This window comes from Vigna unguiculata, chromosome 3 (genome assembly GCF_037176805.1).
Source record: "Vigna unguiculata cultivar grain cowpea cultivar isolate G323 ecotype 2 chromosome 3, ASM3717680v1, whole genome shotgun sequence".
Lineage (NCBI taxonomy): Eukaryota > Viridiplantae > Streptophyta > Magnoliopsida > Fabales > Fabaceae > Vigna > Vigna unguiculata.
Genome location: NC_140794.1, coordinates 19,286,416 through 19,305,678, shown reverse-complemented (window position 1 = coordinate 19,305,678; position 19,263 = coordinate 19,286,416). Strand labels below are relative to the sequence as shown.

The 19,263-nt window shown below is 32.3% G+C and overlaps 2 protein-coding genes across 2 annotated transcripts; one reads left to right on the top strand and one right to left on the bottom strand.

Annotated features, from left to right (window-relative positions):
• Window positions 1-4,229: 4,229 nt before the first annotated feature.
• On the bottom strand, window positions 4,230-5,565 carry LOC114175018 (arabinogalactan O-methyltransferase 1). Its single transcript, XM_028059773.2, has one exon. The coding sequence runs from the start codon at window positions 5,391-5,393 to the stop codon at window positions 4,548-4,550; it is 846 nt and encodes a 281-aa protein (XP_027915574.1). The 5' UTR covers window positions 5,394-5,565; the 3' UTR covers window positions 4,230-4,547.
• A 6,209-nt stretch (window positions 5,566-11,774) lies between these two features.
• On the top strand, window positions 11,775-12,995 carry LOC114179270 (non-specific lipid transfer protein GPI-anchored 1-like). Its single transcript, XM_028065536.2, has 2 exons — window positions 11,775-12,271; window positions 12,348-12,995. Exons 1-2 carry the CDS (start codon window positions 11,941-11,943, stop codon window positions 12,557-12,559), a joined length of 543 nt encoding a protein of 180 aa, XP_027921337.1. The 5' UTR covers window positions 11,775-11,940; the 3' UTR covers window positions 12,560-12,995.
• The last annotated feature ends 6,268 nt before the right edge of the window (window positions 12,996-19,263 follow it).

Genomic DNA, 19,263 nt, shown 5'->3' with positions numbered 1-19,263 from the left:
TGGTAATTTTGTTGAGATTTCTTTCTTAAGGAAAGAAATATATTTGTGGATTGTTTGAGTGCACGATATCTGAATTGAAGTGAAAGAAATTGTCATGAGACTAAGACGCGTCATTGTCCCATAACATAATCCTTCTTAGAAATAACTTTCAACTCTGATATATTCCAAAAATAAATTACTTGGAGCTGCTTTCAGTGCATTTTGATTACTTAAAATCCATCCCTTGGAAATAAGAAGATAAAATTAGTAAAAGTCTTTTATAAATATTATTTATTTCTAAATAATGTTGCCACTATTGACAGTAAAGCTTCACATGCCCAACAATTGTCATTAGATTGAGCACTATTGCTGCTGCAGAGGGCTTGAAAGGAGAAAATCATTGTTGACATGGACCAGTTGCACATCTTGGTTGAACACAAGGGACAAAAACTAATAGGCCCTTTTTTTTTTCTTTTAAATAGTAGTAATACATTTTTGCTAGTAGCTAGTGTAGTCTTAAGTAGTATAATAAATATTAGAATAAAAAGCAATCTTTTTTACATAAAAGTTAAGAAAATGAACTTTTACTTGTGGCCAACCTGAAGAAGCTTTCTTTTTCTTTTAATTCAATTTCTAGATTTAATTTTTTTGTTTTTGAACTCTGTTTTTCCTTGCAGAATAAATTTTGTTTGCTTGCTTTTCTTCTTCACACATTGAGAACAAGTGTCTCTCAAGTATGGGGGTGGAGAAGCTTGGATGTGCAGTGGTTCTTTTCTGTTTGCAATGAAGTCCGATAAATAAAAATGTTATAATAATAAATAATTAAGTCATAAACAAAAATCAAGACGAGTACAGAAAAATAAGAAAATATGAGAAACGAAAATGATATTTCAACATATTTTTTAAACTCAATTTTAACATGGTTTACGTGGCACACCTTTTTTATTTTTAAACTTAATTTTTTTAATGAAACCAAACTGTTGTACACATGCGAAAGTTACCCAAATTCTTTTTGACAAAATAAAAGTGTTGGTGAGACAAAGAGAGAAAGGGGGATAGCGAAAGTTACCCAAATTCTTTTTGGCAAAATAAAAGTGTTGGTGAGACAAAGAGAGAAAGGGGGACAGAGTAAAGTTCTCGTGTTAGAGAAGCGAAGCGGGAAGCTGTCATCGTAAGAGGAGATACCGGACGATACTGGACGGGATCGATTCTAGTGGAAGCGAGTCGACGACAACGGCAACCATTCAGTAAAGTTCTCGTGTTAAAGAAGCGAAGCGGGAAGCTGTCATCGTAAGAGGAGACACCGGCAATAGCGACGATACTGGACGAGATCGATTCCACTAGAAGCGAGTCGACGACAACGACAACCATTCCACCGGAAGCGACTTGCACCATTCCTTAATGGGTCCCCACTTTAACCTCAATGGTGCTATTGTATCTTTGATGAGAACATACTTGAAACTCTGTATTTATGTTTTATTAACTGGAATGTTACAGTACTTAGAATTATATGTTGAGTGTAGCACGCCTTTTGTGTTTCTGGAATGCTTGAAATATTTATATGGAACTGTTGTGGCCATTTCATTGTATTTGTTTTGTTTATGCTTTTACAAAGAATATTTGTGGCCATAATGGTGTATGTTCCATTTATGATTTGGAAATCTGTAGACCAAAATATTTTATGCCACTCCCCACATATTTTGACAACACTCCCCACGTCTGGGTTCAATTTTTCATTCTGTAATTTGAAAAGAATTGGAAGGATGATGATGCAATGTCGAACATTTAGGAACTTTTATTTAAGGTCATTTACAGGAAGTTCAGGTGATGATCTTGTGGTGAAGATGTATCTACCATTTTGAATATGGATATATCTCACCAAAATGTCGGATGCACTCCTCACATAATATGACATCATTCCTCACCTCTGGGCACAATATTTATTTTTTTTAATTTGAAAATGCATCCAAGCAATGAGGATAAAGGAATTTTGAGGATTTGAGAACTTTTATTGAATTTAATTTACATGAATATGAGGTGATGATGTTGTGCAAATTATGGTGTGTGTTCCATTTTTGATTTCAGAATCTGTACACCAAAATATTTGATTGCACTCCCCACATAATTTGAAAGCACTCCCCATCTCTGGGTGTAGTATTTATTTTTAATATTTGAAAATGCTTCCAATCAAGGAGGACAAAGGAATTTTGAGGATTTGAGAACTTTTATTGAATTTAATTTACATGAATGTGAGGTGATGATGTTGTGCAGATTATGGTTTGTGTTCCATTTTTTATTTGAAAATCTGGACACCAAAATATTTGCTAGCACTCCCCACATAAGTTTACAGCACTCCCCACCTCTGGGCGTAGTGATTTTTTTTATTTGAAAATGATTTCAAGCAAGGAGGATAAATGAATTTTGAGGATTTGAGAACTTTTATTGAATTTAATTTACATGAATGTGAGGTGATGATGTTGTGCAGATGGTGTGTGTTCCACTTTTGATTTGAAAATCTGAACACCAAAATATTTGTTAGCACTCCCCACATAATTTTATTCTCCTTACCTAGATTTTATCTTATTATTAGTGTATTGTTTGTATTGAATCCTAGTTAAGGAATAACATTATCAACTTTTTTGGATGATTATATTATTTTGAAAAATATTTATGTAAAATTAGTTTTACAATGACGAAATTATGTAAATATTACATATATGTTCAACATTTATCAAGTTTATATTGTTTAAAAAAATTTGAAATTTAAAAAAAAAATAGTGACCAATTTTGTTATGGAATCAATATTTTTAAATCGATCATTAATTTAGTCATTTGTAGAACAGATTTCATCGCATATTCAATCATTAATTTAATTATTAGTCACTAATTTGACTACAAATTCAGTCATATTTATTTAAAAATATGCAGTGTGCATTGGAAGGGAAATTATTTTGTGAATGTGTTTGTGTGTGTTTTTATTGTTGAAAACAAAAATCTCAACTGTTTATCCATTACAATAAAAGCTTCTAACCAATCTTTTTATTTAAAAAATTTTGCGTGACATTTACAAAATATCACTGCGTTATAGTGATGTCTTATAGTGATGTCCTATATAGACACCAACACTAAAATATCAACACCATGATCACTAAGTCAATGTGTTTGTTTGATACAAGTATAAAAATTATGTTATATCTAACCCAGATGAATGCGAGAAAAAAATTACCCACCCACCCACCCAATACTTTTATCACCACTAGAACCATAAGGTCAGTGCTTTTGAAATAATTAAATTATTTTAATTGTTAATAATTCGTATAGTGTTAATTGAAATAATTAAATTAATTGTTAATTGAAATAATCAATTAAGTAAGAAATGATTTTAAAATAGTGTCTTTTATTTGAAAGAAGCAAAATCAATTTTTGTACATTTAAAAAACTTGAATGAAGGTGAAAGAGAAAGATTTGTGTACCTTTTCAGAAGAAATATTGTTTACAAATTCAGACTATTATCTCTAACATTGAAACCGTAAACAACTTTCTTTATATAACATTTTTAAAATAAGAAAAATATTGTTCCTTTAATATATGCATAAAAATTGTTTTACCCAACTGTAAGCAATACAATATTGTAAAATCCATCCAACCAAAATTTTCTTCTCTATATTATACATCTTAATTGTATATTTATATTTCCTTAAAAGCCATTTTAAATATATACTAATTAAAAATTTTAATATTAATTTTTTCAGCATTAGAACATATTGAAACTCGGCTTGCATACTTTCCCACATTCGTCAAATAATTGCACATCTCAAACAACTTGTGAGCCGCCGTACTGGTATGTTTAATGGAAATACAAACAATTTGGTACAGCGGATGGGATGGGATGGAGGAAGAAGGGATATGGGAAAATTACCCTCAATGTTTTTTATTATATTTAATGAAATTATTTCTACACAAAATGTTATAAGTTGATTATGATTTTATCTTATATTCTAATTTTCATGACTTCTGCTTTGTTATACTAAAGTGAGTGAATTTATCACAGAAGCATGCCTAATTTTTTCCATCAAAATTGTCATAAATGTTTTATATTCAATGATATATTTACTTCTGAAATTAACTGGACTTTTTCATGTCACCAGGTTAAAGATATAAATAGAGTTTGTTAACTTATAAACTCTATTTAACTTAAACTCAGTTTAATCTCACATGAACCGGAAAGCATGAGTGAGGACAAAACAGAATCGACATTAACCGCCATATCCAATCCAAATTAGAGTAATAAGGTGTTAACAGAAGCCAAACGAAAAAGGAACGAAGCAGAACCCACAAGTTTCTCGTGTGTGAAAAAGTGTCGGTAGAGTGCGACGGAGCCTTCTTCATCGCCACCGTCCACTTGTAATGATTACCGTTTTTTCTGTGTTCAAACTAAGAAGATGCAAAAAAGTAAACTAAAATGGTAGAGCTATAATGACATATAGATATGGTCCTCTCACTATTCTTCAGTATTCACTACACCGTTAAAATAAAATAAAATAAAATAAAATAAGAAAAAGTGAAACCTAACAGAAACGCGCGTCATGACGAGAGTGATTAGCCCAGGGAGGAATCTCGAAGTGCCAGAGCCTGCCCACGCCTTTGACCAACTGCTTCCGGCAGAGAAACTCCTCGGCGTAAGCCTTCTCCACCTTCCGATCCACATCGTGCAGGAACACGTGCGTCACGCCGGAGCCCTTCCTGTCCCTCGCCATCACCGCCGCCGAGAAGATCGCCGCCATGCGTCCTGGCGCCTCCGCGAAGTACCCCTTCGGCGCGTCGATCATGATCAGATCCCACTCCGTCGAGTACACCTCGTCCGGGAGGTTCTGGAGCGCCAGCTTGCACCGCTCGTTGCCGCGGAGCGTGGCAGTGGCCGGCGAGCAGGCGGGCTCGGAGCGGTAAGACGAGAGGAGCTCGTCGGCTTCCCGGAGCTGGGTTCGGTAGCGGACGGTGTGGGCACGGAGGCCCGGCGCCTCTTTGAGGACGGTCTGGACCCACTTAGGGTCCTCCTCGAGGAAGAGCGTGGTGCCTCCCGCGTTGAGACCGGCCCACATGAGGGAGTCGTGGCCCAGCCCAAAGATGAGGAATTTGGCGGGCCGATTAAGGGCCTGGAGGACGTCGAAGGTGATGGTGATCTCCGAAAGAGACTGTTGCGGCACAATCTGCGAGGTGGCGTAGTGAAGTATCGCTCTGAGCTGCATCGATGTGGGAGGTCCTGTTAAACGCTGCTGCGCTCTGGTTATTGTGCATAGAAGACTGTTCTCAGAGGTTTGCATGAAACTAGCGATGAAGAGCGTGGCTCCAATTATACACAACGCCCCCAATAGCCACATGAACCATCGGTTCTTCATCCTCTCGCTCCCTTGCATTGCTTGATCCACAGACAGAGGTACGAGGATTTTGGAAATGGTCGTTTTATGCGATTGGAAATGTGAGTTAGTGAGGGGGTTTTAATGTCAAGAAGATAGATGTTGGTGGCTGGTGATGAGAAATGTGAGGGCACGACACTAATAAATGTCATTCAATATTATTCTTATTATTAATAATATTAATGTTAAGATTATGGGAATTAGGGGTGTGGTTTAGGCAAAACCGCTGCACGTCGCACCAGGCTCTGTCTTCGTGTTGTGTTGGGATTGGGTACACTTTGAAATTTAAAAAGTGAGGATGTCCGGTGGGAATAATCCTCTGTGCTCACCTCTATTACTCGGTCAAATCCTACCCATTCTAATCAAATTTGTTTACTGAATACATTAAGAAAATATAATTCAAAATATTTTCAGCCATTCGATGCTAACAGCAATTGAAGGACAAGGAACCCGGTCGGTGTTTGTCAGCTTCTCCACGTGTTGCTACAGTAGTTATGGCCTGTTGTAAGAATTTCATGAGGACTGGTGGAGTGTTTAACTAAATTTTTTAATTTCAGGTCTAATTTAAGATTTTTATTTTTTATATTTTTATATTTTTAATTCATTTTATGCTTAAAATTTTCTTATATTAAATATTCTAGATATTTATTATTTTTTGTTTAAATATGTAATTTTATGGTAGTTGAAGTATTCCAAATAAGTTGACTGACTAGTTGTAATTATTGACTAGTTACAAGAGATTTAAAAATAAACAATTAATTGAGAAGTTGAGGATTCAAAGATGTAAGTAATTGACTTTGACAAAAACAAAAGATATTTTAAATGTTTAATAGAACGATTTTTTAATAAAATAATTAAATAGTTTTTCATTTTTCAACAGGAGTGTTTAACTTTTTTTACTCCTTAGGCTTGTGATTCTTTGACAATTGTTCTATGATGCCGGATCTGGTACAGCTGCTATGTAAGTAATCGTTTGGTTTCTTCTAACTGAACCATTCACTTTCCTTGCGCGGTTCAATGTTCTGGTATTCGCCAATTCCGAATTTTATTTTTGACGAAGCCAATCTTAAAAGAGAAAAAAGAGCACACTATTTACTTTATTGTTTGTCTGAGGAAATGAGACTCAAAGCATAAAATACAAGACATTATTGCTTCATTTCATCCTTTCGGATACCGGTTGGGACAATGGGCCTCTTTACTCCATCCCTTCATATATTCCATCTTACTTTTAAAATCTTTACCAAAATAAATTTTAGATTAAATTATGTTTTTGATCGTTATTTTCGTAGCAAAATATCTATTTGGTTCCTTTATTTTTTTATCTTAATTTGATTCATATTTTGAATAATTTGATACGATCAAGTCATTTTCCTTAATAGTGTAGTAACAAAATTAAAGGGGCGTCACGTGTCAGTTTCTGGATTTTTGATTTTTTTTATGTTTTTTTGATTTTTTTTAAAAATTTAAAAAAATTTGTCACGTGCCAAGCTGGCATCGTGTTACGTGATAGTGACAGTATGATATAGCAGTGACAATGTCACATGTCACTATAATGTCATGTGTCACTTCCTCATTCTCAATTTGGTTCCTATATTTTTTATTTTTGTCTCAATTTTGTCTTAATTTTTGTAAAAATTAACCAATTTTGTCCTTCAGATTGAAACCAAATTTAATTTTTATATAAATGTACACAAATATTTCTACCAAAATTAATATTTCTAGTAAATATTTTTGACAAGATTAAGTTTATTTAGATTAAATTTTATATTGAATTTTATTTAAAATTGTTTTAAAGTTGTTAATAAAAAAGAATGCTAATAGAAAAAAATTCATAAATTATATTGATATTTTATTAAATCATACTTTAATATTATTTTTTTATTTGAATATATATTTCAAATAATTATATATTTTTAAATAGTGTAAAGTTCAATAATTTCTATACAAATGTTTGAGTTGGTGTAAAAATAACAATTTTAAAAATAATTTTAACTAGTTTATGTAATGATAAAAAAAAAATTTAAAATTTGAAAACAATTTTAAATAAAGTTGAATGTGAAACACAAATTTAAATAAACTTAATTTTGTTAAAAATATATAATAAAAATATCAATTTGAATAAAAATATCAAATTTAATAAAAATATTTGTATAGCATTTATGTAAAAATTAATTTTTGTTTCAATTTGGTGAGAGACGAAATTGGACAATTTTTACAAAAATTGTGACTAAATTGAGACAAAAATAAAAATACACAAACCAAATTGAGAATGAGGAGATGACACCTGACATAATAGTGACACGTGGCAGTGTCACTACCACATCACTTTGTCACTGCCACATTGCACGACATCAGCTTGACACATGGTAAATTTATAATTTTTTTAAAAAATTAAAAAAATTAAAAAATTTAAAAAATTCAAGGACTGACATGTGGCACCTCCATTAACATTGTTGTTGCACCACTAACGAAAATGGCTTGATTGCATCAAATTTTTTAAAATAGGGACCAAATTGAAATAAAAAAATAAAAGGATCAAATCAATATTTTGCTATGAAAATAAGGACCAAAACCATAATTTAACCTAAATTTTATTATGGATAAAGTGTATTCAGCACAACGATATTATCATGTTTCAATTGTATTATAATAAAAACAAATATTATTTCAGTACCAAAATTTTAATTTTATTTGAAATACATTAATGTTTTGGTTAATTGAATACATTGACTTTTAATAATTATCACACATATTTATTAAAAAGAAAGTTAATGTTAATATGTAATTGAAGTTTTCATCCTTTAATTTTTGCTTTTTAATTTCAAAATCTGTAATGATTGATTTAATATTAATTATATATTTTTTTTTCTTTAATAAATATATGATGTTGCTAAAGATGAAACACATTCTTAATTAATTTAAGGTAGTTCAATGATAAAATAAATAAAAACACTCGCTTTAGACCTTCATAAAAAAAGTCTCAAAATTATTTTTTTGACTACTAATATTTTTTTATTAAATTAATTACAAAATTATATTTAAAATAAGACTCAATTTTTTAGTACTAATATACCTCTATTAAATTAATTATAAAATTATGTTTAAGAAAAAAAAATCTCAAAAAATATTTTATCACTAATATAACTCTATCAAATTAATGATAAGTTTATGTTTCAGAATGAAGATTCATTACATTATTATTAGTGTCCGTTAATTTTTACTGGTATTAAAAATGATAATTATTAAGTTAATTTTTTCTAGTAAATTATAATTTTTTTTACGAAGGAGAATGATTAGTTATTATTATCTTATAATTAATCTGGATTATATTTTCTTCTTTGATCTCTCTTTGATTTCTTTTACTTTTCCTTACTTTCTTCTTTTTTAAGAGTTTTTTTTATGATTTTGACAAATTATATTCCTTGAATCTTATGTTGTTTGTGTGTACCAATTTTTTCATCCTCATTTTTTGCTAGTATATTTTTTATTTCTATTTGTGTTGCTGCTTTTTTTATTATGTTTTGAATTTATATTAGAATTAGAAATATGTTTCTTTTGTTTAGTTTTGTTTTTTGGTACTTTTCGATCTATGGGTTTCGAGAGTTTTTTTTTTTTTGCATATATCTTGATGAGGAATTGAAATTTTTTTACAAAACTATTAATTATGTTAGGGTTTAGTCTTTTGGTAGATTAATTGGAGCATAATTCGAAGTTGGGTTTTGTGTAGAAAGATAATTCAAGTTTAAGAAAAAACATACTTACTATTGAGTTGAGAAAAATAATATTTTTAATTATTTTTATTAATAATTAATCTTGAAATAAACCCTACAGTTTTGTGAAAAAATTGAGACTTAAGAAATAGAAAAAAAAAGACTTCAAGATACTAAGTCTACTATGAAATTTACTTTCTTGACAATCAAAATCAAGTTTTATCATTGTTTTATGTTGATGATGCTATTAAACAATTAAAGGTTCTTCTTTCATTTTTTGGAAAGTACAAAGAAAATAAATTTAAAAATGCATTGACTTCCGCCGATGATGATTTTGAAATGAATATAGAACCTAAGTTTTGTAAAAAACGTATTAGACGTAGAAATAAATAATTTGATGAAAATGTTGAATTGTAAAATATTTTCAAGAATCATTTAGAATTCTTTACTTTTAGTATATTGTTGATAAAAAAAATTTATCACACTTCAAAATTTAAGTATACATTTATTATCTTGCATTATGGTCAAACTAAAAGTAGGTACCTCAATCGGTTTTGACAAACAGGAGATGAGACGACTGACCCATGGAGAACATGACTAACCATCCCTACATATCGAAACATTTTGACACCCATTGTGGGGTCAAGCGATCACTTTCTAAAACTCACATGGTGACCACGAGGAACATGAGAAACAACATTGTACTAGAAGGAGGCCAGAATGACCAATTGGATTCTATGAAAATGATAAAAAAACTTACAAAAGTGGATAGATGAAATACAGCGCAAGTATGAGGAGGAGAATTTTTTTTGATTTGAAAATCAAAATTCATTACCAGATTCAAGAGTCTTCTCTGTTTTCCAATTGTAGCATGGTGTAGGATTATCAAGATTCCTTTTAAGATTCATGAATTAGGTCATGATGATTAAAAAAACTTGGTGAAAATCTCCACTTTACATTAAGATATCAATGAAGTTATGTAAATGTGAATATTCATTTTACAAAGCTCAAGAAAAAGAGAAGATGGATGGATTCCTTCCCCACCGTTACCTTCACCATCCACACTTTTAAACTTTCCCAACTTAACAATAACCACTTTATCCACACCATTTGATACTTTTGGATCAATAGCTTCACTTAATAACTCACCCGATTTCAAATCCACATGGGTTGATCCAAATTCACATTCTACATGCTAAGGGAGGTGCTTCGAACTGTGAGAGAATGAAAAGGAGATGTGTTATGTGATGTTCACTAGAGGAGAACTGTGGATATGGGCTGTAGTGCAACGACGAGCAGAAGAAAGGGCAATATGGGGAAGACAGTAATTAGGGTTTTTAATGTGAGTGCGGGTAAAAGGGGAGTTTTCAAAATTATGAAAATGTAGGAAAAAAGGGGGGTGCAGAAAGAAATGGTCGTTATGTTTTTGAAGAGGAAGCTGGGTTGGGCTGACCCGCTTCTACTCTTTGCGCCTCCTAGTTCCACTCTGCACGCTCTTATTTGTTAAGTTTTTCTATTTTTTATATTATCCGTTGGCCGTTTTTGATTTTCTTTTTAAGACGACATTTTCATTCTTTTCACCATTATTTTATTGGACAGTTTTAGCTTTTCTTTGCACCCCCTCATTCTCATGCTTTGCACCTCCATTTATTTTTCTATTTTTGGGCATTATCCTTTGTACAACCCACACGTTCACCTTTGCACTACTCACCTTTTTCCTTTTTTTTTATGTTTGGGCTAGACCGCATTTCTCTTTCTACACCCACGCTTTCACCACTTACTCCTCTACTTCTTTCATTTTACTTTTGGGCTTTTGTTTTCTGCACCCCACGAATTTTAACTTTTTTGCACCCCCAGTACTTTTACTTTGTTTTGGGAAGTTCCTATTGCACCCCACAATTTTACTTATGCCAATAAATTTTGGAAACGATTAGTTGCATTAAACCATGAAGATGTTTAGCCTATGTGCTAAACCATTGGTTTTTGGCCCATAAATTTTGAAGACGTTTACCCCATGTGCTAAATCATGAAGACGTTTAGCCTATGTTTTAAACCATGATCTTTCCCATAAATTTTGAACACATTTAGCCTATGCGTTAAATCACGAAGATGTTTAGAACATAGACAAACATCATGTTCTCATGTAGTATTTATACACTATACTTACTCTATATATTATATATATTATGAAAAACAAATATCTAACCTAAATATCAAGAATAATGAGATATAATAAACCTATGTATGAGTAGGAAATATTAGTGAGCAATTAACATCCACTTTTCTACCTTTGATTCAAAAACAAAAAACTCTTTTAAAGTTCAAACAAAACAAAACTACAAATTAAAAAAAAAAAAAACGACAAAGATCTGTAATTTAACTATAAGTCTGGCCATAAAAACAACGGATGATGAAGACATGTAACGTATTAATATTTTGAATTAGATAGAAGTAGGAAAAGCTTTCCAATTTGGTCCTCACACTTGGGCCTTGCCGTACTAGGGTAGACAAGACATACGCAAACATGATGAGTTTGAAGTATGCAAGTTTTTCTATATATGCACATTGTGTAGTACATCCAAAAAACTGTATATGAATTTAAATCTATAGATGTAGTAGCTAGGTGCAATTTATAAACAATAATGATGTAAAGAGTAAATGGAGAGAGTGGACAGCCACCTACCCTTCCCACTCTCCACACACATTACTGTGCCAGCATTCATTGGAGACAGAGACCCATGCTCCTACTCACTACTACTACTTCATCAACTCATCAAACCCTAGAAACCAAGCATAAGCATTAGCAAGATTATCAGGTAAGAAAGAAGAAGAAGAGAATGAGAGTAGTGGTAGCAGCGTTGGTGTGGGTGTTTGTGTTGGGTGTGGGGGTGTCGGAGGAAGGAGATTTGGCATCGCAGTGCAACGTGCTGGTGCAGAAAGTGCTTCCGTGTCTGAGCTTCGCGACGGGGCAGGCGGCGGTTCCGACGAAGGAATGCTGCTCGGCGACGTTGGAGATAAAGAACAGCGACCCGAAGTGCTTGTGCTTTGCGATCCAGCAGACCCATAAGGGGATCCCTGAGGCGAAGAGCATGGGCATTCAAGAGGGTAGGCTCCTTCAACTACCTTCTGCCTGTAACTTGAAGAACGCCAGCACCACCAATTGTCCTAGTACGTTCCTTCATTTCCATTTTCTTTATTCTTGTATTCTTTGATTTTGATTTTGATTTTGATTTGAGTGTGGCAGAGCTTCTGGGCCTATCTCCAAACTCACCTGACGCTGCCATATTCCGGAATGGCACGTTGAGAATTAATTCGACTTCAACGTTGGGAACTACAAGACCAGTCTCAGACACCCACAAGGCATCGTTTGGGACCATGCTTCCACCTCCTCTCGCGCCACCACACCTTGCTGCACTGCTTTGCGCCATTCTCCTCCTTCTCACAACGTTAATTTAATGCTCACTCAAAGTAACCGCTGGTGATGGATCAATTTAATTATGGAAAATGATTTTTTTTTATGCTAAATTTTTTAGAACTTTCTTTTACAATCTTAAGCACCATCTTTTAAATAGTTTTTTATTTTTTTATTTTCTCATTCTTAATATTTCAAAACCATTTAAAAGATGATATTCGATGGTGTAAAAGAAAGTTGTCAAAATTAACGGTAAAAATATTATTTTCTTTTAATTATTTGCAAGTTGCACCATGATGTCTGCAATTACTTTATTGCCATCTCTATCATTTTATATCGTTTTATGTTTCCTCTGTCTTCTCTATATATATTTATAACTTGACTTTCGATATCGATTGAGTGACATAAAATTTGATCTTCGATGGATTGAGCAACATAGGACTTGACCTTTAATTGATTGTATATTATTTATTCCACTAACTTTTGATCTCACAACACCCTTAATATCTTTACTAATTTCTTTTTACTTCTCTGTATCATCAACACACACTATGACACCGCTTGGTATAATATCATTTTCATTGCTTTTGATCTAAAAAAAATCACGTGACAACATAACATAAACAAAATCGACAGAGCATAACTAATTTTATTTTACCATTATTTTATAACTCGTACCATAATCTTTTTTTTTCAAAGGATAAATTTCTTATGATAAAGTCTCTCGGGTACCACCATAACTATTGTAAAAGTTAAAACCGTTTTCCATACTACGATTACCAAAACAAGAATAAAGCATGAAGAAACTTTGACATTTGTATAATACTTTTTACGAAGTTATATAACAAATTGTTTGTCTACCAAACAACGTGCTAGACAGAAAAGTATCATGTAACTCAAACATTATAATATTTTTTATCATTCGGAGATATACCTAAATCAGTTTCCTTCTCCAATTTCAATGGGTGTGAAACGAACCCGTTTTTACTCAATTTGCTTTTGGTAGCACATTTTGAACTATGGTTATCAGTAAACTGAGTATATCATCTTCTATATATTTGTTGAAATTCAAGTTTACATTTTATGTTTTTTTTAATAATATTTGGAATTTGCTTTATATAAAACTCTACACATGTATTCTTCTACGTAATTTAAAGAAATAATTATTGTCTAAACTTTTATATTTTTCTATATTTAATATTTTGATTAGTCAATAAATAATATAATTCTTGTTTTTACCGGAAACTTGAGATAAACCTTTGGACAAGTGACAATATCTTGATGACTTTGAGAGACCTTTATTAGATGCTCCTAAGGGTTGAGACACAAAAATATCTACTTGCCAAAGACTTTTCCACTCTCAAGTCAGTAAAAGAGTTAAGATGTTTTGAATGAGAGTGAATGATTATGAGAGTGTGTATTTCTTAGTGAAATACCATGTGTATTTATAGGGTTTTTAAACCCTATGATTCATGTGATAAAACTAGTAATTGATATCAAATAATATCAATAAAATAACGACTTACCTTCTATATGATAGTAATAGAATAATAATAATAATAATAATAATAATAATAATAATAATGTGAAACCTTACCTAATATCCAATATTCTCTAGATATTTGGTATCAATGAATATTATAACATAATCAATCTATTGAGATTGGCCACAATTACCATTAATATAAATATTTGCTCTAATAGATGTATCTTAGACTATCTTTTAAATATCTTCTAACCACTTTAGGTTGGTGAGGTTTAATGGGTCATGTTGGACTACATTACTTAGCACATCTATTGGGTTGTGTAGGTACAATTATTATTAAGATTGAATAAATTTTTTTATTTATATTAGTATATTTATGTATTGTAATTATTTATTACTCATAAACATAATACTAAAATAAAAATATTAATAATATGAAAGAATAATTAAATAATTAATGAAAATTATTGAAAGATATATGAAATATATAGTTATGAATAGATTTGTGTGTAGTAGAATATATAATAGTAATTAAATTGATGCATCATTATGTCCAAAAGGTGTATGTACATATAGAATGGGTATTTTATTATGTTATTATAAGTTAAAATTTTAAAATATAGAGTTACGAATAGAGTTGTTGATGATATTTTTTACTATAGAAATTAAACTAGTGCATGTTTATGAATGCACATAGTTAGGGGTGTCAAAGTGAGCCAACCTGACTCATACAGGTTGACTCATCACGGGTTGAGCTAAAAACAAACTAGCTTAACGCGACTCATTTTTTGTTAGCAAAACATTTTGCAACCTGGCCTGATTCACCATGAGTTGCTGGGTTAATGGGTTGATTCACTTACAAATATTTTTTATTTTGCAATTTATTTTATATATTTATTAATTACAATGAAAGTAAATTGACTCGATTTATTTTTTAAAATAGTAGAATCAAGTGGTTCACCTAATTCTCGAAATATCATTATAAAGATAATAGTTAAAGAATAAAAGATCAACGTATATAACTTGACAAACAAATAAATTAAACATTCAAACTATTCAAATATTATTGAGCAACATTCTAATATTTAAAAATATCAAATCATGAACCTATATAATTAGAAGTAGTCAATAATTATAATGAAAAAAATTAAAAAAGTTAATAGTGTCATTGATAGGGAATTTTGGGTCAACCCACCTTCAACCTGACTCAAATAGTTTAACCCGTGGGTTAAGTGAGCCAGGTTTAATTCAACCTACTTTTGAAAAAAATAATAATTTTCTCAACCCAACCCATGGGGAGTTGGGTTGACTCATGGGTTGAAATCCATTTTAACATATCTATACAGGGTTATTGGATAAATCTTGGACATGTTGGATGAAATGAGGAGACTCCTTAGATTATTTGAGTGGAAGCAAATGAAAGTTAGAAGCTTAGGGGGTGGAGGATTAGTGGTGATGGGAAAACTCTAAAGAGGTGGGGCCAACTTTAGAGGTGGGACAACCTTTAAAGGAGGAAGGCTAGAAGAGATTCTAAAAGAGTGCTTTAGCTAGGTAACTCTCAAAGAATGTTTGTGGAGTAATCTCAACAACATGACATTGCACAATCAAGAATGTCTTACAAGAGGGGGGAAACTTTCATTTATAGTAGAAAGCAAGCTCCCAAATACAAGTTAAATGCTCCTTGAAATGGAATGCAAATGAAGTTATGTAATGTGAAACATGTGCGCCTAGATATAGATCTAGATCTAAGATCCATGAATTCACACCACATGCCACTTGGCTTGGTCATACTCAAGTACAAAATCAATTTGATGCTCAATTCTCCTAAGTGTTGAAGGCCAAGAGGTCCTTCTTTTGGGAAAATATCCTTAAATACTTTCCAAAGGTTTTCAATGGAAGGAGGTAAAGACTTAGATGAAGACTCACTAGAAGTGCATGTGAGTGTTCCTTGACACAACAAGAGGTAAGAAGGTTCTTCATCATGAAGTACATGTTCTAAAGATTTTTTAGTTAGCAGAACCTCATGCTGAATAACCTTGGGAGGAAGGACACCAATTTCCCCCACCTCTAATTCTCTACTCTCTACTTTTGGAATTTTCTTTTTCTTTTTCTACTTCCTCCCTCTTAAGTTTCATTTGTACTTGATCCTCAGCTACTTGACTTGGAGTGATAGGATGAAGTACAAATTTGGTTTCCTTGTGATGGAAGGTGATTTCATTAGAAAGATCATTGTGTATAGATTTTCTATCAAATTTCCATGGTCTTCCTAATAATGTGACAAGCCTCCATGGGAACTACATCACATAAAACCTCATCTTTATACTTCCCAATGGAAAATTGCACTTTCACTTCATTCTTAACTATGATATCCCCATCTTCATCTTTTCAACCAATCTAGTGTTGCAACAGTTACAACATGAGCCATTATAAACAATGAGAGAACATATATTTCATGAAACATTGCATCTTGTATCAAAAATGTTCTCTCTTTGTGTGATACGATCAACACTAGGTGATTATTGAGTAGCCTCCTAATCATGAGAAGCTTTCTTTCACAAGGTTATGCATGCTCTCCATTTGAATCTTGCGAACTCTCTCTCTCACTTTCGCTAGTGTTTGAATCTTAACTACTATAATGATCAATGCCCCTCAAGATAGTGGTCCTTTAGGTGGGACATTGAGCAACTATGTGACCTCTACCCAAGCACTTGAAACATTTAATATCACTGTTGCGAGTATGTGTAGATGCTTTACCCTTGCCATTATCATGTTCCTTGGCACTCTTATGAGGTTCATCTTTTTCTTTCTTGAAATCATTTTTAGCATAAGAGTTGGAGGAAGCTTGATCTCTTTTGGAAGATGTTTTCCTCAATAATTGTTGCTCTACCTTTTATACACATTTGAACTAAGTCATTCAAATCTCTATAAGGTAAGAGCTCCACTTTATCTCTTATGTCAAAGCTTAACCCACTTCAGAACCTAGCTATGGTTAGATCCTCATTTTCCTCTATACCCGCCCTTATCCTGAACAATTCCATCATTTGCCTATATTCTTGTACAGTCATACACCTCTATTGAAGTATTTGGAATTTGTCCATGAGTTTCCTGTTTTAATAGGAAGGAATGGCAAGATCATTCCAATATCCAATGGCAAGATCATTATGACGCATTCTATCTTGGATCAAAGAGATCCACCAATACTTTACATACCCTTGAAAGCTTAGGGTAGCCAGAGGCACCTTCCTTTATTCATGGATTTGGTGGCAAGCAAATAATTGTTCCACCTTCATTTCCCAATCCAAACAGGCCTCAATATTATCATTGCCATAGAAGTAAGGTAAGTCCACCTTAACTTCTTTAGGGTATGCTCCTTTCTTTGTCTCCTAATGTGAGAAAGTTATTGCTAATATTTTTCTACCCCTAACTCTTGATTTGAGAAAGTCTCTCCACCTCTACTCTCTCTTTCCCGTTAAAACAGATAGGCCAATCTTTCACAACCAAGACAGGGGGTGTGAATTGGTTTTGACAATCTTTACCCAATTTTAGTCTTTTCGAAACTATTTTCACAAAACTCTTCTTGTTAAAGCAATTGAAACAACGTGATTGTATGCTTAATGGCTAGACTGTTTATACCATGAAAAAAAATTGATAGGAGAAATGATAAAGCACACATAAAAGATTTATACAAGTTTGATTCCTTGGAATCTACATCTGGTTTCCTCTATGAAACCACAACTAGAGATCTATTTCACTATATCTCAAAGGTTTACAAGATTTACAAAACCACTTAGAAAATATTAACTCTAAGACAAGGAAAGAACACTTTAAGCAAGGCTATACACACACTTGCATCACACAGTCACTTTCACAGTAAATTTAAACACACAACAGTATACATAAATCACAACTTAATAATCATATTGAATACACCTTGTTCAATTCTAGTTTTCTTCATCTTGCCAAGCCAAGATCCATGTTTTTTATTCCAATCTTGAGGTACCTTGATAAACTTCAACTAGCTTCAACTGGTTTTTGCACTATGCTCCAATAATTCCTTCTTTCAAATATTTTTCCAAAATTCAAAATCTCTAAAAAAAACGTCATGACAGAAAGCAAATTTTATGTTTAAAAAGTTGTGTCAAGAATTATAATCGATTCAATTACTTTTCTATATGATTAGGTTTCTAATCAATTAGATTATTTACCTAACTGATTAATAGTTTAGTTTTTCAGCTACCTTTCAAAATTTTCGCACCAAATAGATTCATAATAGAGTATGCTCAGGTTAAAAAGATCCAATATGGCCTAATTCTAATCTAGCTTGATTTCTAACCTAAAAATAGGATGATATGCATGGCATGGTCCATTTTCCTCTGTTCAAGGACATCATCAAAAATACAATTTTGTTATTCAAACACAAACACGCAAATAATACTCATAGACCAATGATCTAGGGGCAACATTACCCTATGATTGCTTGGCATCCTTTGCACTCTCTTAGTTAATACTAGAAAGGATTATTCTATGCATCTCATTTTGGCGTCCCTTTCCTCATCCTTTTGTTCCACTCTTATTTTAAATTCTCTAAATTCCTCAACATATTGTGGTGGTACATTTCATTTATTTTCAGAACCATTATCACTATGTTTAAAAGCACGTCTTTTCATCATCTTGTAATTTTAATAGTTCTCTTAGAGTGAAAGTTACTAGTGTTTCATAAGTTCACTCCAAAGTAAGAGAGGTGAGTCACAAAGGACTACTTAAGTACCAAGTCTTGCCTAGTCATAGTTTACCTTGATACTTGCTTTGCTACTTTCACAAAAAGATGTGCTCTTAAACTTAAGAGATATTTTTCAAAGAAAGCATACAGAAAAAAATAATTACCACACTAAATCATACTCCTAAATTAGCAAGGTTTTAGAATTTGTAAATTTTAAACCAAGCCACTAAAACATGAAAATTAAATTACAACTAGTTGAATTCCTAAAGGCGACGCTTGTAGCTTTGGCTAGTAAGACACACTCACCATCTACACCAATTACTAACAAGTTTGTAAGCCAAAAGATGGAAGAACATCAAAGGCTCTTCCAAGACAATTGGTGCAAAGGCCTTTTACAAAGAAAGAAATGAAAGAACAAGTGTTACAAGCTAAGAATATTGGTGCAAAGGCCTTCTTGTTTCTTGGTGTTTCACGCTCACTTTTCTCTCCCATTTTAGCTTATGGTAAGCTTCCTTGAAATTTCCTTGGCTTGGAGCTTCAAT

Excerpts from the sequence above, each read along its gene's own strand:
- LOC114175018 (XM_028059773.2), bottom strand. The coding sequence starts at position 5,393 with ATGCAAGGGAGCGAGAGGATGAAGAACCGATGGTTCATGTGGCTATTG.
- LOC114179270 (XM_028065536.2), top strand. The coding sequence starts at position 11,941 with ATGAGAGTAGTGGTAGCAGCGTTGGTGTGGGTGTTTGTGTTGGGTGTG. Across the intron at positions 12,272-12,347 it reads CAGCACCACCAATTGTCCTA|AGCTTCTGGGCCTATCTCCA; the intron begins GTACGTTCCTTC and ends TGAGTGTGGCAG.